At 40.5% G+C, this 24,223-nt stretch overlaps 1 protein-coding gene across 3 annotated transcripts in view; it reads left to right on the top strand.

The window, feature by feature from the left end:
• SLCO4C1 (solute carrier organic anion transporter family member 4C1) overlaps window positions 1-24,223 on the top strand; it is a 96,019-nt gene that overhangs the window by 30,575 nt on the left and 41,221 nt on the right. For 2 of the 3 annotated variants that reach the window (XM_037903306.2, XM_037903307.2), the window contains one exon: window positions 14,975-15,166. The exons of the other annotated variant lie outside the window; for it this stretch is intronic. In XM_037903306.2, coding sequence (XP_037759234.1) covers window positions 14,975-15,166 — 192 coding nt within the window. The remainder of the gene's footprint in view (window positions 1-14,974; window positions 15,167-24,223) is intronic. 3 annotated transcript variants of the gene reach the window in all.

Below are 24,223 nucleotides of genomic sequence, written 5' to 3'. Positions count from 1 at the left end.
TCTGGTCGCCTCATCTCAAAAATATATATCGGAACTGGTAAAGGTACAGAGAAGGGCAACAAAAATGATAAGGGTATGGAACAGCTTCCATCTGAGGAGAGATTAAAAAGACTGGGACTGTTCAGCTTGGAAAAGAGATGACTAAATGGGGTTATGATAGAGGTCTATAAAATTATGAATGGTGTGGAGAAATGGAATAGGGAAGTGTTATTTACCGCTTCACATAACACAAGAACTAAGGGTCACCCAATGAAATTAATAGGCAGCAGGTTTAAAACAAACAAGAAGTAGTATTTCTTCATATAACACAGTCAACCTGTGCAACTTGTTGCCAGGGGATGTTGTGAAGGCCAAAACTATAACTGGGTTAAAAAAAAGAATTAGATAAGTTCATGGAAGATAGGAACATCGAGCATGGGGTTGCATCTTGGCTAATAGCCACTGATGGACCTAAGCCTCTGACTGCTGGAAACTAAGACTAAACAGGGGATGGATCACTAAGTAATTGCCCTGTTTTGTTCACTCCCTCTGAAGCATCTGACAGTGGCCACTGTCAGAAGACAGGACACTGGGCTAGATGGACCATTGGTCTGACCCAGTATTCTCATGTTCTTATGAGAAAATAGTATTCTTATATAAAATCTTGTAAAGCTGAGGTTACTAAAATGTAGTGTAATATGGGGCATATCTAGTAGCTAAAAAGCTACTTGTGTAAACGAGACTCTACATATAAAATTTCAATGCATTTGAAAATAGAATTCAGAGTGTGAGATCCAAATAGGGTCTTAACTCTCATTCCTTTCTCCAACTGTCAGTTCTTATTAAAAGCGAAGCTTCTTATTCTTAACAGTTCTGGAAAAAGCAAAGGACATGGGGAGGGAAGAAGGAAGAGTACATGTTCACAGTGGTCTCACAGGCTGTTCAAATATGAACCTTACAAATGGTATTTTTAGTGACTGGAATCCTATAACACAGGGATTAGCAACCTTTGGGACGTGGCCCCTCAGGGAAATCCGCTGGTGGGCCGGGATGGTTTGTTTACCTGCAGCGTCCGCAGGTTCAGCCGATCATAGCTCCCACTGGCCTGGAGCCCAATGGGGGCCGTGGGAAGTGGCGGCCAGCACATCCCTCAACCCACACTGCTTCCTGAAGCCCCCATTGGCCTGGAATGGCGAACCGCAGCCAGTGGGAGCTGCAGTTGGCCTAAGTTGTGGACGCTGTAGGTAAACAAACCATCCTGGCCTGCCAGCAGATTTCCCTGATAGGCTGTGTGTGCCAAAGGTTGCCGATCCCTGCTGTAACACCTTGGGAAGATGTTATTTTGGGCTTAGTAACAGGAAACGTGGTCATCTAATGTTTAAAGCACAAGAGTTGGAAGATTTGGACTCTATTTCCAGCTTGGTCCCAGTCTTTCACTGATCTTGTGCACATCATTTGGGTCTCTGTTTTCCCTTACCCCCACAAAATGATGAGTACTGGCAAATCCAAATGAAGAGAATGGAGCAGCTGGTCATCAGAATACCTTGGAAGAGAAAGCCCTTTGTTTCTCCATCCATGGTTCTTTTGCCTTGCAAAACAGAGCTATTAACCACAGTATCTCATAGGTGTACTATAAAGGTTAATTCATGTTGGTGAAGTGGAAGATGCAGTAGAAATGCAAATTATTGTGTGGTATATACAGGGTGAGATTGCCAGAAGCATTTACCATTGACCTAATTTGTTAGTATTAAAATCAATGGGAAAATGCCTATTGGCTTTAGTGGGAGCAAAGTTAGGCCAACAAGGAATATTCTGGGAAATCTCTCCCCCTTCCCTCCCACTAGTGTATTATTCATTCTCTGAGCAAATCCCCATGGCTGATGCCTGAAGATTCCAAAAATGTGACATCCCCCAACACACACACTTTCTCCCATGTTCTGCAAAAGATGTCAACTTAAAAAATTATTAGATTATGAAACCTGAACCACAAATTCTTCTGACCATTTGTCTAGACAAATAGCCTAGTCTACCTGCTGCAGCACAGGAGGAGGCAGATGTCTGAAACAAAAAAATCAAATAAGTTTTCTGTTCTTTCCAAGTCATGCTAAATAACTGTGGGGATTTCATATTTTGGATGCGTGTTTTTCCCCCTCCAAGGCTATTTTGCCCCAATCTGAAATCTGCCACTATGAACATATCACACCAGTCTCTTGGTGCTTCCCAACTTCTGAATTTGACATATAATTCACCATTTTATGTAAATATTCAAATGCTGACAAACTCCTAATATAAAGTACCCCTACGGTCAACTAGGCCTCTTTCCTCCCTACCTCTAACACTAAGAAAATTACATCACCTGAAGTTCTTCTGGAATTTTAGAGGGCAGGTAAATGGGATTCATTTAAACTCTTTACTCCCCAATCTGATGCAGGATCACATTACCAGACTTCCATTACAAGCATTCCTTTCTCTTGCTATAAGCTTGTGTTTTATTGCTATCTTCCAGCCAAAATTAGGAACCAACTCCCTTTCATGAATTGGAAATGGTTTTTACCTACTCTAAATTAGGGATACCATGGTAGCAACAAAACATGCTCTCAGGTGGGCTGATAACATCACTTCTGGGATTCTCCCAACTCCTTGAGGCCAGTGGAATCAAAAGATTGATGATCAGTTCAAATTCTGATCTTGATGGTAGTGCAGTGTGTTCATTTTAAGTAGCGAGTAATAATGGCCATGGCCTCAAACATAATTTGCTTTAAAGGCAGTCTTCGGACTTACGACACAGTTGGTTCCTGAAATTTGTATTGTGAATCAAAACGTCGTAACTCGGAACTGCAGTCCACTCCATTGTGGGACTGAGCATTGTAAAGTCAAAACCAATTGTCGTAAGTCGAATCAGGTGTCAATTCAGAAATGTCGTAAGTTCTCGTGTGGGAACATAACTTGAATGTAAAAATAGTCCCATGTAATTGCCCAGATAAACTTGAACGTTTATTGCCCACCTCTAAAGTATTTGGAACGAGAATTTTGTTTGGATGCATTTCTTATTCTCATAAATTCCCATAGAGACTTGCTAACAAGGACCAACTCCTAAAATCTCATTCCAACAGTTTTCAGTCAGGCACTTACGTTATGGCATCATCTGCTAACTTGTGAATGAGTACATATCTAAAAATACATGTATACAGTAAAGTATGTGAAACTTTTGTAATATTGCAAGTGGCAGCATGTCATAGTAATATAGTTATTTTTATGGCTATGGGATATAGTGGTGATTTTCTTAATCAAATCAGGAAACAATCCATTTAGAAAAGTAGCTAAAACCAGCATCCAACACCCACTCTAAAATTCCTGTTGCTAAGTTTGCAGACTACCTCAGATTTTATATTAGACAATCAGAAGTTTGAGTGCTCCTTGTCTGTGTGATCCATTGGATATTCTATCCTTCATACCTACATATTGTATATGGAAATGGATTAAAACAATTTCGTAACTATAAATTTCAGCTTGTACAAAAGGCACAAGAAAGGAATTTCTAGATAAAATCCAGAATCTGTGACCTTGTCTAGAAGTTTTCAAACACATAAGCTTTAAAATGATCTAGGGTAGTCACTTATTCATTGGAATTGCTGGTTTAAGTTACCTGGGTCTGAAGCATAAAAAAAAAAGAGGAGGGGCGGTGGGATGGGGTGGTAGAGCTGAAGTACCTGAAACAATGTTACAAGTATTGATAGACTAAGTTAGGAGCTCCCTCTAAAAAAAAAAAAAAAACACACACACACAAAGGAGTACTTGTGGCACCTTAGAGACTAACAAATTAAGTACTCCTTTTCTTTTTGTGGATACAGACTAACATGGCTGCTACTCTGAGCTCCCTCTAGTGGCCTGTCATCTTATTGTAAGCAGTTTCATTTTACAGTTAAATAGATTCCCGTGGTTTGCATCATGTCATTCCCTGATTAATGAAAACATTGCAATGTAAACTACATACAAATTTAAACAGAGGATTAAATATCCTTCTAAAACTTAGTCAGACGTCTCCCTTGTCATTTGAGAAATTTAAAATATTGGCATTTTAGATTTAATGGTCTGTTCTGGTCAGTTAGTTTAAAAATAATCACTGATGCAATTTTCCCAATCTCTAGTCTTCCCAATTAATTACGTGTGCACTTAGTGTGATAGAGGAGTTCAGTGGTGAGGGTACTAGCTAGGACCATGGGAGATGAGGGGTCAGGTTCCAGCTCTGCCACAGATTTCCTCTGTAACCATGGACAAGTCACTTAGCCTCTCTGTGCATTAATTCTCCATCTGTAAAATGGACAATGCTTCCGTACTTCACAGGAGTGTTGTGATGATAGCTAAACTTAAAAAAATTGAGACATTCAGACACTGTGATGGGGGCAATATAAGTACTTTAGAATTCCTATAATTGAAACTAGGAAATTCTAGGATAGCTTTTCTTTATTAAATATGTGCATGTTGAATCAAAGAGTATAACTTCAAATGAACTAAATTACCCATCTTCAGGATTGTCAATTTAAAATAGTATTTAATTACTATTAATAAAGTATGTGGCTTAAGTCAAATGTCTCAGATCTCTTTCTAGTGGACAAATATCTTAATCCAAAAAAAAAAACCTACTTCCAAAACTGTCAGTTGATTACCTTTTTAGAAGACTCAACAAGGACACCAAGAACTGAAGGGGAATAGAGAATGAATTATTCTCTTGCCCCTCACCTTTTCTTACCTCAGATACTATGTTGGCTATCCCAGTTTACAGCTGGGATACTTTGGAGTGGTGTATCTTTTCTATGGCTGTGAGACTTCACATTTCTGTGCTCTATTATAAATACCTTTCAAAATAAATTCACAGATATGTAAAAACAGAAAAACCTAACCAATCTATCAAATAAAATAAAAGATGGGACTGAGGAGGAATGATTTCAACTCTTCTTTCTAATCAGTGTTTTATATAAAAAATTACTTGGACCAGATTGTGGCAGGTGCTCTGTAGTTTTGTTTTTTTCCATTTTTGTTTTGTTTTGTAATGAAATGCTATGGTAGCTCTGTTATCAGACATTTCATTTTGCTTCTGTAAGTAATTTAGAATTCCAGATGACCTTCCAAGGGGATATCATGGGTTTAAACAAAGAAAGCATATATTGAACTATTGCATGGGGTAGCACTGTAATCTCAAGAGTCTGCCTCTTCAAGATATAGATTTAGTGCAGTGGTGATGGTGCTGCTTTTGAATTATGAGGGCGGAAAAGATGTTATGGAGAAAAGGCAGTGAAAACTGGCAAGTAAAACTAGCTGTACGATTTTCAAAAAGGTTGGCTGATTACTTAAAATAAGTAATTATCTTGGTTTAGTCTCAATTTTAAAATCTCTCTTCAGAATACAATCTATAATCTGTACTCATTAACTATTCAAGGTGTGTGTGTTAACTCAATGATTTACTGATAAGGAGTGCCATGTGGCATTCCTGACTGCATAAATATACAAGCACTTCCAGCACACATACCCTCTTGCAGATTTTTAGTACAGACCTTGCCAGTGATCTGAGTGAAACTTTGATGGTTGAGTCACAAATTCCTGAAAAATGACTATTAGAAATGCTGATAATGTTAAATATATATAAATAATATAATTACAAGATAGTCTACTCCTGTGGTTCTGAAGATACAAAAACTGGAGCACTGAGACAAGATAAATTTCAGAGTAGCAGCCATATTAGTCTATATCTGCAAAAAGAACAGGAGTACTTGTGGCACCTTAGACTAGCAAATTTATTTGAGCATAAGCTTTCGTGGGCTACAGCCCACTTCTTCAGATGCATAGAATGGAATATATAGTAAGACTATATATAACACACAGAGAACATGAAAAGATGGAAGTAGCCATACCAACTGTAAGAGGCTAATTAATTAAGTTGAGCTGTTATCAGCAGGAGAAAAAAAAAAACTTTTGTAGTCATAATCAAGATGGCCCATTTAGACAGTTGTCAAGAAGGTGTGAGGATACTTAACATGGGGAAATAGATTCAATATGTGTAATGACCCAGCCACTCCCAGTCTCTAGTCAAACCAAGTTAATGGTATCTAGTTTGTATATTAATTCAAGCTCAGCAGTTTCTTGTTGGATTCGGTTTTTGAAGCTTTTCTGTTGCGAAATTGCCACCTTTAAGTCTGTTACTGAGTGGCCAGAGAGGTTGAAGTGTTCTCAGACTTTTTTTTTTGAATGTTATGATTCCTGATGTCAGATTTGTGTCCATTTATTCTTGTATAGAGACTGTCCGGTTTGGCCAATATACATGGCAGAGGGGCATTGCTGGCACATATCACATTGGTAGATGTGCAGGTGAACAAGCCCCTGATGGCATGGCTAATGTGATTAGGTGCTATGATGGTGTCACTTGAATAAGTATGTGGACAGAGTTGGCATTGGGCTTTGTTACAAGGATAGGTTCCTGGGTTAGTGTTTTTGTTGTGTGGTGTGTGGTTGCTGGAGAGTATTTGCTTCAGGTTGGGGGACTGTCTATAAGCGAGGACTGGTCTGTCTTCCAAGATCTGTAAGAGCGAGGGATCATTTTTCAGGATAGGTTGTAGATCTGATGTTGCGCTGGAGAGGTTTTCGTTGGGGGCTGAAGGTGACAGCTAGTGGTGTTCTGTTATTTCTTTGGGCCTGTCTTGTAGTCGGTGACTTCTGGGTACTCTTCTGGCTCTGTCAATCTGTTTCTTCACTTCAGCAGGTGGGTACTGTAGTTGTAAGAATGCTTGATGGAGATCTTGTAGGTGTTTGTCTGAGGGATTGTCAGTTGTATCTTAGAGCAGTGCTTCTCAAAGCCGGTCTGCTGCTTGTTCAGGGAAAGCCCCTGGTGCACCCGACCGGTTTGTTTACCTGCTGCATCCCCAGGTTTGGCCGATTGCAGCTCCCACTGGCTGCGGTTCACTGCTCCAGGCCAATGGGGGCTGTGGGAAGTGGCGTGGGCCAAGTGACATGCTGGCCTCCATTCCCGCAGCCCCCGGTGGCCTGGAGCGGCAACCGTGGTCAGTGGGAGCCGCAGTCAGCCGAACCTGTGGACACGACAGGTAAACAAACCAGTCCTGTGTGCTAGGGGCTTTCCTTGAACAAGCTTTGAGAACCAGTCTTTAGAGGTTGGCTGTAGACAATGGATTATGTGGTGTCCTGGATGGAGGCATATAGAAAGAAGTGGGACTGCTAAACACTGAGGATGGAGTGGAGGTCAAGGATAATCTAGGCATGGCCCAATATCTAAACAAATATTAAAGACTGAGGCAAAGTAAGACTGATAATAAGAGGATTTAGACTTTCATAAGAGGATCTTAGGGATAATGGTAGCATGACAAATGGGAAGGGGATATGGAGGTAGACATTACCATATTTGAGGTTGAAGCAAAACTCAGACAGCTTAATGGGACTAAATCAGGGGGCCCAGATAATCTTCATCCAAGAATATTAAAGGAATTGGCACATGAAATTGCAAGTCCATTAGCAAGAATTTTTAAATGAATTTGTAAACTCAGGGGTTGTACTGTCTGATTGGAGAATTGCTAACATAGTTCCTATTTTTAAGAAAGGGAAAAAAGTGATCCAGGTAATTATAGGCATGTTAGTTTGACATCTGTAGTATGCAAGGTCTTGGAAAAAATTTTGAAGGAGAAGGTAGTTAAGGACATTGAGGTCAATGGGACAAAATACAACACGGTTTTACAAAAGGTAGATCGTGCCAAACCAACCTGATCTCCTTCTTTGAGATGGAAACAGATTTTTTAGACAAAGGAAACGCAGTGGATCTAGTTTACCTAGATTTTAGTAAGGCATTTGATACCGTGCCACATGGGGAATTAGTTAAATTGGATAAGATGGGATCAATAGGAAAATTGAAAGGTGGATAAGGAATTGGTTAAAGGGGAGACTACAGCGGGTCCTACTGAAAGGTGAACTGTCAGGCTGGAGGGAGGTTACCAGTGGAGTTCCTCAAGGATCGGTTTTGGGACCAATCTTTTATTACTGACCTCGGCACAAAAAGTGGGAGTGTGCTAATAAAGTTTGTGGATGATACAAAGCTGGGAGGTATTGCCAATTTAGAGAAGGACAGGGATATCCTACAGGAGGATCTGGATGACCTTGTAAACTGGAGTAATAGTAATAGGATGAAATTTAATTGAGAAGTGTAAGGTCATGCATTCAGGGACTAATAAGAATTTTAGTTATAAGCTAGGGACATATCAATTAGATGTAACAGAGGAGGAAAAGGACCTTGGAGTATTGGTTGATCATAGGATGACTATGAGCCGCTAATGTGATATGGCCGTGAAAAAAGCTAATGCGGTCTTGGGATGCATCAGGAGAGGTATTTCCAGTAGGGATAAGGAGGTTTTAGTACTGTTATACAAGGCACTGGTGAGATCTCACCTGGAATACCGTGTGCAGTTCTGGTCTCTCATGTTTAAGAAGGATGAATTCAAACTGGAACAGGTACGGAGAAGGGCTACTAGGATGATCCGAGGAATGGAAAACTTGTCTTATGAAAGGAGACTCAAGGAGCTTGGCTTGTTTAGCTTAACTAAAAGAAGGTTGAGGGGAGATATGGTTGCTCTCTAAATATATCAGAGGGATAAATACCAGAGGGAGAGGAATTATTTAAGCTCAGTACCAATGTGGACACAAGAACAAATGGATATAAACTGGCCACCAGGAAATTTAGACTAGAAATTAGACAAAGGTTTCTAACCATCAGAGGAGTGAAGTTTTGGAATAGCCTTCCAAGGGAAGCAGTGGGGGCAAAAGATCTGTCTGGCTTTAAGATGAAACCCGATAAGTTTATGGAGGAGATGGTATGATGGGATAACATGGTTTTGGTAATTAAATATTTATGGCAAATAGGCCCAATGGCCTGTGATGGGATATTAGATGGGGTGGGATCCGAGTTACCCAGGAAAGAATTTTCTGTAGTATCTGGCTGATGAATCTTGCCCATATACTCAGGGTTTAGCCGATTGCCATATTTGGGGTTGAGAAGGAATTTTCCTCCAGGGCAGATTGGAAGAGGCCTTGGAGGTTTTTTGCCTTCTTCTGTAGCATGGGGCATGGGTCACTTGCTGGAGGATTCTCTGCTCCTTGAAGTCTTTAAACCATGATTTGAGGACTTCAATAGCACAGATATAGGTGTGAGGTTTTTTGCAGGAGTGGTGGGTGAAATTCTGTGGCCTGCGTTGTGCAGGAGGTCAGACTAGATGATCAAAATGGTCCCTTTTGACCTAAATATCTATGAATCTAGATAAGTATAGCAGTCAGTAGGTTTCTGGTGTAGGGTGGTGTTTATGTGACCATCGCTTATTAGCACAGTAGTGTCCAGGAAATGGACCGCTTGTGTGGATTGGTCTAGGCTGAGGTTGATGGTGGGATGCCTCAGCCTAGACCAATGAGAAACTGCTGAGCTTGAATTAATATGCTAACTAGATACCATTAACTTGGTTTGAATAGAGACTGGGAGTGGTTGGGCTATTACACATATTGAATCTATTTCCCCATGTTAAGTATCCTCACACCTTCTTGTCAACTGTCTAGATGGGCCATCTTGATCACTACAAAAGTTTTCTCCTGCTGATAATAGCTCAACTTAATTAGCCTCCTACAGTTGGTATGGCTACTTCTACCTTTTCATGTTCTCTGTATGTATATCTATCTTCTTACTATATGTTCCATTCTATGCATCCGATGAAGTGGGCTGTAGCCCATGAAAGCTTATGCTCAAATAAATTGGTTAGCCTCTAAGGTGCCAAAAGTACTCCTGTTTTTAGTCAAGATAAAGCATCCTGGGAGCATGCAAGTTCAGAAGAGCCAACTGACTGCGAAGGAGATATGTTCCTACTGAGTTCACAATCAATGACAGACCATATGTCTGCAGCATTTTTACTTATCAAGGGTGGAGATGGAAAAAGAAACTTACATCCTTGTCATATAGTGGCAAAATACTTATTGATTTTGTTTACATTAAGTACCTTCAAGCCACCCACACTGTTTGAATATCTCCTGATCTCTACTCATCCTCTCAGCTGATGGACTTTGTGTCCTACTGTGCTTCATCAGCTTCCTGCTAAGGAATCATTTGAAGCTGAAGGCCATGGGTTTAAAGATGTGAGCTTTACTCCTAAGCACTAGAAAAAAAGTATAGTGAAAAGGATGCAAATCCTAGAATAGTACTTGGTTGAACATCTATCCATAGCCTTAAATATTGTATAGCTCTTTCATATTATAAGGGAACAGATTTACTTGGGACAAAATTTACAGAGCATCCACCATTTACTCTAGTCGAAACCAGCAAGTGGCCCATTTATGTCATGTCCCATGCTTCAGAGGAAGGTAAACTCCCCTGATGGTCCCTCCCAATCTGATCTGGATGAAAATTCATTTTTGGATTGTTCAGTGGCCTATGTGAAATCAGTTTGGTAAGATTTTAAAATTATAAACAAAACTACTACCACATGGATTTAAACCCCTTCCCTTGCTTTCTGCCTCCTCTCTACTTCTCAGTAGTGTCATTAGAAAAGCCACAAATTCATAGAAGCAGGAGAATGAACTCCCTCTTAGCTTCATGATTGCCTTTCTAGAAAAGGGATGAATCCTATTTGTTGAGCATTGTGGAGGAGCTTGCACTAGCTTTGCCTACTCAAAGCTGTGTGTGAAAGGGAGGGCTTCATTCTCTAGGTCTCTCAATGTTGACAATCATGTTTTTTTACAAAAAGGAAGAAAACAAAATCAAATGTTAGTGAAAATGTAATTAGATTTAGTGTCAAATGGCTAAATATTATGAAAGCCTAATTGTGTGAAATAAATGATTAATGTGCCTTAAGATATTAAAAAGCTGCAAATTCTGTAAAAATAGTTCCATTAAAAAAAGTGACTTGAGGGTAAATTTATTTAAAACCAAACAACTACAGTGAACATCTTGATGTTCATTTGGGTGAATTTTCAGGACCTGCTAGGCACAAAACTAAATTTTTTTTTTAGCAGAATCCCATAAATAAAGAGTGTGTCATTGTATGGCAGATGGTTGCAAATAAAAATGCAGTTTTTTATATAAGCAGAGTAATCAAAATATTTTCCTAAAAAACCCCAGGACCTTGGCTCCCCTTTTGTAAATGTTTTAATAAATATCAGTGTAGGTTTTATTGATAGATTAAATATTTTGATTGCAATAGTTAATTGGATATATTTAAAGGCAAAGATTGTGCATTACCAAGTAGTGAAATGTATATATTGCTTAAGCTATTGGAATCCTGGGTATTCAAATGGAAATTGTTCTTACAGCTTATGATGATGTTCTTTAAAGAATTGACTACAAAACAGCATCTGTAATGGATAAACAGAACAATGTACTTAAGACAGAAAATTACATTTAGATATCCCTGTTTGGCTGGGTTTTGGCTGAACTGACTACATAGACAGTTCTCCCAAAAGTAAACAAGGCAAAGAACAGACTGGTGTACATTCCTTTGCCCTGTTCACATAGAACTATTCTGGTGCTAGGAACTTTAGGCATGTGAATCTTTGAAAGGGGAGAACTTGTTTCCTAACGCTAGTTCATGGTGTAATAAAAGCTCTGTTTAACTTTTTTGGCCAAAATTTATGTACACGTAATGGCAAACTGCATATGATCTAGTGTCTCATTTATCTCTTGTGCACAGCTATATGTATTGTGCACTTTAATGTGCCTTCAAAAAAATCTAAATTTAATGATTTTAGTACCCTCTTTTGTGTTTAATTTACTTTTTTGATGTTAACTATATACAATGATGCCGGTTTCCAACATCCCTTTGTGTCCTTTGCCCACTCCTGTCTATTTGGTTTTCTCCTATCTTGCCTCTGTGTGTGGAATGATCTAGTTTGTCTCAGGCCCCATTTTTTTCATTAGTCTTCCATAAAAACCTACTTCTCCATGACATTCACACATGGATGGTGGAGGTGGGGAAAGGAGGATTTTTTTTTAATGTAAGTATCTTAGGTAGTTTTTTTGGATCTCAGAGGATATCTTGTGTCTCTTAAGTCTGTCTTAGATTATTAGCTTGCTCTTAGTCAAGGACTCTTGATTATTGGTCTTGAATAATGCCAGACACGATCTGCTGTTCATATATAAAAAATAATTCAATTTGCATACTACTGAGATCAGTGTTCCCTCTAATTTTTGACAGGCTGTGTGCCCCCAAAATTTCTTCTGTGCAAATTTTTGTGCACGTGGTATTTCAACATGTGTGCAGGGTTTAGGATCTGTGTGCCCACACACACACCTTAAAGGGAACAGTGAGATTATCTTTCAATTCGCTAGAACTCGGATAAACTTTACCTATTTGCTGTGTTTATCTAGCATTAATGTACAACTACAAATGTTTTCTGGGTCATCACATATGAGGAGATATTGCAGTACTTACGAGCTGTTAATGCATACTGTAAAAGTAAAATCTTTACAATGTATCCCACCATAAAAACGCTTCATGTACTATAGAATAAAGTTTGACACATTAGACAAAATGAATATGTACAAAGTTAGCCTGAAGTCAGTTGGACTTTAGAAAAACTACATACACTTTCATAAAAAAGGCTTTGAAAAGTATTGAATTGTATTCATGTGCTGTTTCTAATATCTTTTAGAATGGCCAAAAGATCTTTTTTCATGGTAAAGAACACAAGATCTATTGCTAAAAACCTGGGTTATTTTGGGTTAATTAAAAGGGCTAAAAAGGTTTCTAATGCTCTGCTCCTGTTCAAAAATACTACAATAACTTAAAATACGGAGGCTCACTGAGGCCTGGTCTACACTATGGGGGGAGATCAATCTAAAATTACACAACTTCAGCTTCGTGAATAATGTAGCTGAAGTTGATGTATTTAGATCTATTTACTGCAGAGTCCACACTATGCTACGTTGACGGGAGATGCTCTCCTGTTGACTCCCCTGGTGCTTCTCATTCAGGTGGAGTACAGGAGTTGATGGGAGAGTGACCTGCGGTCAATTTAGCGGGTCTTCACTAGACCCGCTAAATCAATTGCTAATGCATTGATCGCCATGTGTCGGTCCCCCAGTGAGTGTAGAGGAATTGGTGCTGAGTTCTTCCCTCCAACCGCAAGGATGTGTCCTTTCAAAGAGGGAAGAACCAATTATTCCCAGCTGCCCCTGAGGTTGCCTTACTTTCTACAGCAGCTTCCCCCTACAGCAGCTTCCTTAAGAGCTTTACTGCCATTGAGTACTCTACATCCTTCCACCATGGCTGCACGCTCTACCTTCTACCCTAAGGAGAGAGGGATGGTAATACCCATGCCATTTTTATTAATGTTAATTTCTGCATGGGTTTCTGCTCGGAAACCTGCTATGCCCCAAGAGGAGCTGCCCCTCTCCTACAGTGTAAATTGAAAGGAGCATTGGGTACAATGTGTGTGTAGGTTTGTTAGTAACAAATTCTCTAAAAACTGAAAAATTGCCTCACCTGACTTAATGGAAAGTGTAGTAGGAAAATACTGCTCATTGACCAGACTAGTGTATGAAGTTTCAATCTGAAGTGAATTTATATGGCACCTTAAACTTTTTTTTTCTTTAAAGAAAGGTGTTTATAATGGAAAAGGATGACAGCCTTCATCATAGTAGCTTTTTCTGCCAAGTCTTCAAGAATTCATGTTTGGTTCTGAATGATCACTAGATAATTTCTATTCTCTTCTGATGCTGAATTTATGGCTTGCTTGTTAATGAAATACTGTGCCAGCTACATTGCTCCTTTGCTAGCACTGGTAGGGTCAAAAAGCACCCTTTGGCTTAATTTATAAAACAGCACCGTAGAAACTGGTATTTAGTCATGCTCCTGGAGGGATGATTCTGAATGTTTGTTCTGTATTCTGTGGATAAACATAACCTACTTATATCACTCTTTACTGTAAGAGTTCTAAAACATTTTTTTACAATAGCTAAGAATTACCCAGTACAGCCATTCTGTCAAATGAGTGGGATTTTTCCTCTTCAGGATTGCACGTGTATATACAGACATTTGCAAAGAACGCTGCACATACTCTTGTTCTATTCTGTCAAATAAGATTAAGGCTGTTTGATGTCTGTGGAAAAGCAGTAATACCCCAGAGGGGATGAAAAGGGGAGAATGCATGTAAGCAAGGAAAAGCTAACTAACTTTTGTATCTGAAAAAAGTTGTGCATTAACACAATTCCTTCTTCTGCTGTGTGTGTGTAAAAAAGAGAAATTCCAGTAATGTAGTTTCCTCATTCTAGGAATTAAATCAATGACATTTGTTGTCATGGGGAGATTGCTAGGGTGTAACCGATTAAATAGGAACACTTTCTTACAAACCTAATTTTTTTCTCCCCTCTTTTCAGGAGAGGAAGGTGGTTGAATCTTTTAAAAAGATTTTTCTTCTATCCCCTTTCCTCAATCTTCTAAGACTTAGTTAAGCAGTGGAGGGCATTTTAGTGCCTATCAGTATTGCTCCATATCAGTTGGAGCACTGATTAAACAATAACCTCGGTTTTAAATTACACATTTCTCTATATTTTGTTCTTTAACTTTGAGCATTGCAAGTTACAATGGTATCAGAGAATTCTGTTTGATATCTTGTTGCATGCAGAACTCATCCTCTAAACAAGAGTTTTAATTCAGGGTATTTGGGCAATCAAAAATTAAAAAGCCGCCCACTTTTATGAGCCATTTTCCCACTTTCCCTTGTCTGGTAGGGGAATATCCTCATTTTTCATATGGGAATATTGTGGCACAGAGATGCTCAGTGATATGTCTGATGTCTCACAGGAAAACTCTAAAAGAGCTGGAATTAGAAGACTAGGAGCAGAGTAATCCTGTGCTATTAACTACAGAATGTATTATATACATGGTGCTTCCTCACCTTTATAAACACAAGCTATATGATGAGTCAGTCAACTGTACTTTATTAATGGTCTCTATGTGTTTTTTAGATACCTGTCAATTATCAGGAACTAACATTGCTAACTTCAGTTGCAATACCAAAGAGTCTTCACTCTCCAACTACCTCTATGTCTTCATCCTGGCACAGCTGCTACTGGGAGTTGGAGGAACTCCCCTGTACACCTTGGGCACCGCCTTCATTGATGATAGTGTCCCAAAACACAAATCTTCTCTCTACATAGGTAATATTGTTTTAAAATTTAAATTGGTAGCAAAAGATTGAATGAATACTTTGATATTTATAAAGAAAATGAGTATTTGGCACCTTAGAGACTAATACATAAATTTGTTAGTCTGAAGTGCCACAAGTACTCATTTTCTTTTTGCGAATACAGACTAACACGGCTGCTACTCTGAAACCTGTCTTTATAAATATTGTAATTTAAAAAATCTGCTAGTAGAAAGTGATCATAAATGTTGTAAACACAACACTTCTCATTAAGGAGCTGAAGTAACAGATTTGCTTGCTGATGACTTTATATAGCAGTCGTTTCTGCAGTGGTTGCTGTAATGGTTGGCATGTAGATGTTTTGGAAACAGACAAGGCTATGCTTATTGTTTCAGCAGGATGGAAATTTGCTGAATAGCTATTTTATGTGTTTAATAGGGTGGGTCAGGACGAACCCCACAGTATCTTGAACACTTCACCCAACCTCTTATTTTCATATTTCAGAGTAACAGCTGTGTTAGTCTGTATTCGCAAAAAGAAAAAGGGAGTACTTGTGGCACCTTAGAGACTAACCAATTTATGTGAGCATAAGCTTTCGTGAGCTACAGCTCACTTCATCGGATGCATACTGTGGAAAATACAGAAGATGTTTTTATACACACAAGCCATGAAAAAATGGGTGTTTATCACTACGAAAGGTTCTCTCCCCCCACCCTACTCTCCTGCTGGTAATAGCTTATCTAAAGTGATCACTCTCCTTACTATGTGTATGATAATCAAGGTGGGCCATTTCCAGCAGAAATCCAGGGTTTAACAAGAACATTTGAGGAACAGTGGGGGGTGGGAAGGGGGAAGGAATAAACAAGGGGAAATACGTTATTTTATAATAACTCAACCATTCCCAGTCTCTATTCAAGCCTAAGTTAACTGTATCCAATTTGCAAATTAATTCCAATTCAGCAGTCTCTTGGAGTCTGTTTTTGAAGTTTTTTTGTTGAAGGACAGTCACTTTGAGATCAGAAATCGAGTGACCAGAGAGAATGAAGTGTTCTGACTGGTTTATGAATGTTATAATTCTTGACATCTGATTTGCATCCATTTATTCTTTTATGTAGAGACTGTCCAGTTTGCCCAATGTACATGGCAGAGGGGCATTGCTGGCACATGGCATATATCACATTGGTGGATGATGTGCAGGTGAACGAGCCTCTGATAGTGTGGCTGATATTAGGCCCTGTGATGGTGTCCCCTGAATAGATGTGGACATAGTTGGCAATGGGCTTTGTTGCAAGGATAGGTTCCTGGGTTAGTGGTTCTGTTGTGTGGTGTGTGGTTGCTGGTGAGTATTTGCTTCAGGTTAGGGGGCTGTCTGTAGGCAAGGACTGGCCTGTCTCCCAAGATTTGAGAGAGTGTTGGGTCATCCTTCAGGATAGGTTGTAGATCCCTGATAATGCATTGGAGGGGTTTTAGTTGGGGGCTGAAGGTGATGGCTAGTGGCGTTCTGTTATTTTCTTTGTTGGGCCTGTCCTGTAGTAGGTGACTTCTGGGAACTCTTCTGGCTCTATCAATCTGTGTCTTCACTTCCGCAGGTGGGTATTGTAGTTGTAAGAATGCTGGATAGAGATCTTGTAGGTGTTTGTCTGTCTGAGGGGTTGGAGCAAATGCAGTTGTATCGCAGAGCTTGGCTGTAGACGATGGATCGTGTGGTGTGGTCAGGGTGAAAGCTGGAGGCATGTAGGTAGGAATAGCGGTCAGTAGGTTTCCGGTATAGGGTGGTGTTTATGTGACCATCGCTTATTAGCACTGTAGTGTCCAGGAAGTGGATCTCTTGTGTGGACTGGACCAGGCTGAGGTTGATGGTGGGATGGAAATTGTTGAAATCATGGTGGAATTCCTCAAGGGCTTCTTTTCCATGGGTCCAGATGAAGATGTCATCAAATTAGCGTAAGTACAGTAGGGGCGTTAGGGGACGAGAGCTGAGGAAACATTGTTCTAAGTCAGCCATAGAAATGTTGGCATACTGTGGGGCCATGCGGGTACCTATAGCAGTGCTGCTGATTTGAAGGTATACATTGTCCCCAAATGTAAAATAGTTATGAGTAAGGACAAAGTCAAAGTTCAGCCACCAGGTTAGCCGTGACATTATTGGGGATAGTGTTCTTGATGGCTTGTAGTCCATCTTTGTGTGGAATATTGGTGTAGAGGGCTTCTACATTCATAGTCATCAGGAAGATCACCGATGGATTGTAGTTTCCTCAGGAAGTCAGTGGTATCTTGAAGATAGCTGGGAGTGCTGGTAGCGTAGGGCCTGAGGAGGGAGTCTACATAGCCAGACAATCCTGCTGTCAGGGTGCCAATGCCTGAGATGATGGGGTGCCCAGGATTCCCAGGTTTATGGATCTTGGGTAGCAGATAGAATATCCCAGGTTGGGGTTCCAGGGGTGTCTGTGCGGATTTGTTCTTGTGCTTTTTCAGGGAGTTTCTTGAGCAAATGCTGTAGTTTCTTTTGGTAACTCTCAGTGGGATCAGAGGGTAATGGCTTGTAGAAAGTGGTGTTGGAGAGCTGCAGAGCAGCCTCTTGTCATCATGAATAGGTTGGAATATGAACAACAGCACCTCCTTTGTCAGCCCTTTTGATTATGATGTCAGTTGTTTCTGAGGCTGTGGATGGCATTGTGTTCTGCATGGCTGAGGTTGTGGGGCAAGTGATGCTGCTTTTTCCACAGTTTCAGCCCGTGCACGTCGGCGGAAGCACTCTATGTAGAAGTCCAGTCTGTTGTTTTGACCTTCAGGAGGAGTCCGCCCAGAATCCTTTTTGTAGCGTTGGTAGGGAGGTCTGTGGATTAGTATGTTGTTCAGAGGTGTGTTGGAAATATTCCTTGAGTTGGAGATGTTGAAAAGAGGATTCTAGGTCACCACAGAACTATATCATGTTCGTGGGGTGGAGGGGCAGAAGGAGAGGCCCTGAGATAGGACAGCTGCTTCTGCTGGGCTATTAACAGCAGGAGAGTAGGGTGGGGGGGAGAGAAAACCTTTTGTAGTGATAAACACCCTTTTCTTCATGGCTTGTGTGTATAAAAACATCTTCTGTATTTTCCATAGTATGCATCTGATGAAGTGAGCTGTAGCTCGCAAAAGCTTATGCTCAAATAAATTGGTTAGTCTAAGGTGCCACAAGTACTCCTTTTATTTTCATATGTAACCAACTTGATGAGATGAGAAACTGAGGTTTTAACATTGTATTAAACTGCTTAAGTTTAAACTATCTAAGTTGGCATCTGCTCTCAAATAAAAGTCAGGAGCTAAAACTGTTAATACAGCCATTAAACAATACAGTAAGAAGTGGCTGCTGAATTATGTTCCCCTGTGAGTATTTGGTCAGTGTGGGAAGGATTGCTTCACCTGAACATAACATTCTACAATTGTTTATTCAGGTGAAGGTTCTATATGGGGATTACGGCAGAGCAGGCCTTTACTTCAGGCATAGAACAAAGATTGTTTATGCAGACTTTCAGTATTCACCATCCTCCCTTTTAACTCTCTCATGTCTAGTGTTCTGTATAGCATTTCTTATGCAGCTACTGGTTTTAGTCTCTCTCCAGATCAAGGGCAGCTTTAGCATGGGTTTGTGATTTCAGCTGCACCTATGGGAAACCAAGGTAGCAAGCATACACTTTTCTCAGCCCAGTATGGAATTGAAGCCTTGGGTAGGGAAGGAGACTGGAGAGCGAGACTGCTCTGCACTCATGCTGCAGTGGCTCCTGTCCCCCAGGGCTGGGCCCAGCTCCCTGCTCTGGGTGTTGCGACCTGGTGCACTGAATTGTAGCACCACTCAGGATTAGCCCACTTCCCCCTGTTATGAATGAGGAATGGCCAGGTGGAACCTGTGTGGTGCTACGACCTGTACACAAGGCCGTAATGCCACTTGCTCAATTTGGCCCAGCCACCATTTCATCATGCTGGAGGGGTGGGTTGGACCAAACCTGAATGGCGCTATTACCCCATATACAGGGTTGCAATGCCCAGAGCAGGGATCTGGGACCAGCCCTGTGGAACAGGAGCTGCTGCTTCAGGGTGAATGCAGGGTAGGCTCACTCTCCAGACACATTTTCCCTCTGCATCATGCTGGGATTAGGGTTGTGGTGCCAACAGAGGGGTGATTCTGTGGGTGTTGGTGTCCCCTCAGCAGCTTAGTGTAATCAAGAGACTACCTCTGCTCCAGACTGTACTTTATGACAAGGCAACTCACATTTTCTCTCTACTTCACACTGGCTCAAGCCTTCCTCCACACTTGCCCAAAGAATTCCTTCATTCACCATATTTTACCTGTGCATTCAGCAATCATTTTTTCCCCTCAGGTTAAAAAGCAGTATATTGTGTTGAAAAATTGCCCAAGGTTCTCTTAATCTGCTACAGGACAGTTCATGTAACTAACTCTGTAATTAGATTTAATTAAGGTTTCAGTTCTGTCTCCAAACTTCCATCCAGAATACTTAAATCTGTAACCCTTATTCCACTGGCTCTAGGCAAGCCTTTGAAAATTACTTGATTTCCTCAAAACGAATCAGTCAATTAAACTTGTACTGTACCTTGAACTTTAAAGTGAAAGTTGTTAAGAATTGTTGATGATTACATAATCAATAGAGCGATTCTGAGTACTCTAATCCTGTCTATTTTTTGTCAGACCTGTTAAAGTCTATTGGGCTGCTCATGTGATTAAGGGGGAAGAATGTGACCCACACTTGAATATTTAACAAATCTCTGTAGGGCAGGAAAGTGTTGCAAAAATATTCCAGAGTAGTTTATTTTGAAATCAAAACAAGATGTACCTGCTCGTTAAATCTCATCGCTAGCTCTAAAACCAAATCTAAAGTGCCAGTGTGTGAAGAGTTGGTGACATGGGTCTAGAAGACTTCAGATTAACATCTGGACTTGTAGAAGAAAAAAAGTAGCGTCATCTTAAAAAGCAGCCTATTTTAGCACAACAAAACTAGAAGGGAAATGTAACAAATGGCTTAGTAACTAGGTTAATCCTTCCACGTTTGAGCTGATAATTTATTACTCTACACACGGATGCATTAATTTATTACAGGATGCCTGCAGGATATTTTTGCTATTCTTGACAGATTTAGAGTATGTTTTACATTTTGTTTTTGAATTAAGGCACCTGTTTTTAGTTAAACTTTTGTTTGGCACAAAAAATGCAGGGCACTCAAGCATGATTTTTTAGGTATTTACCAAATTTATTTTAAGAGTTAAGTTACATTCTTCCTTTCCATTTGCACATTTTAAGTGCATACCAAACCAGCAAAACCAAAGTTCAATCTGGTATGAAAAGGAAAGTAACTTGATTTCCGCTGACATTTTAGGATGTAGTCCAGCAGTTATTAGGCAAATAAAACTCCCCACCCCACATGCTCAGAGTTTAGAGAGTTCCCATTCATGATCATTGGTCCTTAAAATTTTATCCTAAGTCTCCTGGACCTAAGGGTCCTACCAAATTGGGGAGAAATCCTGGCCCAACTGAAGTCAATGGAAGTTTTGCAGCTGACTTCAGTAGGGCCAATATTTCACCCTTGGAATCTAAGGGGATACTCAGATAGTGTTGAATAGTTAAGAAACCCAATCCTATCCCTAACAAATTCAATCCAGAAATTTCAGCCTACAGGGAAGTTGCACAGCTGGGCCAGATCACTGATGCAGCAAAATGGAAAAAGTTACAGATTTTAGCAACAGTCCTTTCTGCGTAATCAGTCATGAATATCTGGTTGAAAGTTAGTGTCTGTCTCTGTACTCCTGTGCCTATGATACTCTGATATTGTGGCTATTAGGCCTAAAAAAACTAAGGGTATACTTATACTGAGTAGAGGAAAAAAGTGTGTTAACTCAGGTGAGCTAACTTGGGTAAAATAGCAGTGAAGACAAAGAAAAGGAGTACTTGTGCCATAAGTACTCCTTTTCTTTTTGCGAATACAGACTAACACAGCTGTTACTCTGAAACCAGTGAAGACATAGTAACTTGGAGACATAATAACAGCTCAAGTTAAAGTATATAGGGATGAACTCAAGCTGCTGACACAAGTTAAAAGAAGAGTTGTCATGTCTTCACTGCTATTTTAATCAAGTTGACCAACATGGGTTAGCTAACCTGAGTTAAGAAAGCATCTCTTTACAGTATAGACATGCCCTAAGGCAAAATCAAGAAAGCCTGTTCTTCTCCTCTCTAGCTTTGCAGGGAAAGAACCATCTGTATTGCTTCTCTGGGTGGACAAAAGAGCTGTCTTCAGTGAGACTAGTTGCCCCTGCCTCCTCCCCCGCCAATGACTTCGCAAGATGTGTTGAAAACATACAGTGCCATTGCTCTTGAATCAGATTGAAAGGAAACAGGGAGCTGTAGTCTTTACTCTGCTTCAAATGTTTGGGATATTACTGCTAACAGAGCTGCTAACACAGACACCTGACTTCTGGTCATGGTAGTTTTAAAAAGTAAAGTACTTTTGTTTTACTTCTATAATGCTTTTATTTAGAATTTCCAGGCTACATGTTCTCTTAATAATTTAAGCACTCAGATTGGTATTTTTTACTTTACACATTTATCTTTAAGACTAAAAATAGTAGACATGCTACCTAGCATGGCAAGGTTCAAGTGCTTTGAAACACAGAGAGAAGTGGCCATATAATTCAAACACTTAGCTATTTGCTGTGCAATTCTTTCACACAGTTGGAATGCAAGCTTTCTATTCTATATAACATCTCTTTGTAGGCAAAAATGCATGCGGTAATATAAATCTGGTATTGTGTAAAGGCAAACCTACTTTTACAGATTTGAAACTCTTTTGAGGAAGAAGAAAGCCTTAAATAATAGGTGCATGCAGTGTAGTTGTAGCTGTATCAGTCCCAGGATTTTAGAGAGACAAGGTGGATGAAGAAATATCTTTTACTGGATCAGCTTCTGTTGGCGAGAGAAACTTTCGAGGCACAGAGCTCTTCTTCAGGTCTGGAAAAGGTACTTTGAGCATCACAGCAAAATGCAAGGTATAATAGATTGTTTAGCATAGATAGCTAGCACATATTGTAAGGGACAATTCAAGGTAGAATGGCCCATTAACACCCCTGCAGTCATAGAACTGAAAGAGAAAGTTAGTAAGGGTATGACTATGCTTACAGACGTAGAGCACTTTGGGTTAAACCAGCCTTTGTACAGCGCTGCAATCTGTCCACACTGACAGCCGACTGCGCAGTGGCGTGGCCACATTTGCAGCACTTGCAGCTGCATTGGGAGCGGTGCATTATGGGCAGCTATCCCAGCGTTCAAGTGGCTGCAGCCTGCTTTTCAAATGGGGAGTGGGTGGGGTGGAGTGTGTTGTGTGTATGTGGGGGGAGAGTGGATTTTTGGGGTGCTGAGTGTCAGCGTGCTGTCTTGTAAGTTCAGACCCCTTCCTCCCCCCTGACTCTCTCACTCAAAGCAAACAGTAACTTTTTTCTGGGACCAGATAAGCAGCCCGCTGGTCTGAAACAGACCTTTGGAAGGGCACTTCCTCATTCCTGCCGATTTCACAGCAATGAGAAGAGAGGCCACTTGATTTAAGGGGATTATGGGAAGTTTCCGGAGGTCAGAGCGCTATAATGTAACTCCTCATTCACACTGACGCTGCAGTGTCTCACCCAATACACAGCAAATGTTATCCCTCGGAGAGGTGGAGTACCAGCAGCGCTCTAGCCAGGGAGTCAAAGTGCTCTACGTGCCTTGCCAGTGTGGACTGGGAGTGAGGTAGAGCGCTCTGGGCGGCTTTATTGCGGTATAACGTGCAAGTGTAACCAAGCCCTAAGTTACAGTGGGGGGGGTCTCATTGTAGTCCTCAATCATGACGACTACATTAATGAGGCCAAAAGACTCTGTTCTTTACAGTTGGTGGTATGGAAGAGTAAAGATGACTCCAACATCACAATTTACCCAGGAATTTAAGGATATCAACTCCTTCCCCAAACAACTTGAAGAGAAACTATACAAACTCATCTCCCACGACCCAACCCAGGGACCTTCTATATGCTTCCCAGCATGCAAAAACAAGGGAACCCAGGCAGACCCATCCTATCTGGCCACAGCACTCTTACTAAAGGAATATTGGGACTCATAGAAACCATCCTCAAACTACTCATCACACAAGGGCCAGTTTCCTCCAGGACACAACTGTCTTCCTCCCCAAACTGCAATATTAACAGCCTCCCTCAGAACACTATCCTCACCAGCATGGATGCCACTTCCCTTTACACCAGCATGTCTCACAATGATGGCATAGCTGCCTGGCTCAAATATTTACAAGACAATGGACAACCCTCAGATATCTACCTCAAACACATTACCAAACTCATACATTTCATCCTCACCCCTAACAGTTTTACATTCACTAACAAACACTTTACCCAAACCATGGGAATAGCCATGGGTGCAGGATGGCTCCCCAATATGCCAACTTCAAGGACGAACTTCAAGAAGAGTTTCTGGATAAGTGCACCATGAAACCAGTCATGTACCTGAGATATATCAATGATCTTTTTATCCTCTGGACAGACGGTTTAAAATCTCCCATAGATTTCCACCAACTTCAACCACCACCATCCATTCAACAAACTCTCTAGAATACTCCCACACTAGCATCAGCTTCCTGGACACTAAAATCAGCTTCAACAGTGAACCCTACTGACCATCATATACAATTATCCCACAGGTCACCACACCTACCTTCATTGATCTAATAACCACCCCAAACACAAAAATATTTATCTACACCCAAGCACAGAATATGCTCTGAGGAGAAAGTCTGGGATATACACCTTAACACACTTAAAACCACCTTCACCAGACAAGGACACTATAGAGAAGTAGATTGCATCATGGAATGGGCCACTCAAATACCCAGAAGTTGATCCAATAAAAACTATTACTTCACCCACCTTGTCTTGTGACTAATAGCTGTAAGAGATCATGTTAAATATATTAATAATATAATTAACAAATGTATATTTTGGTTTCTAAAAATCTTGCATAAATCATTACACTGAAAGTATA

The sequence above is a fragment of the Chelonia mydas genome, chromosome 5, assembly GCF_015237465.2.
Source record: "Chelonia mydas isolate rCheMyd1 chromosome 5, rCheMyd1.pri.v2, whole genome shotgun sequence".
NCBI lineage: Eukaryota > Metazoa > Chordata > Testudines > Cheloniidae > Chelonia > Chelonia mydas.
Note: the sequence above shows the minus strand (reverse complement) of the source record. Positions and strands in the feature narration are given on the sequence as shown.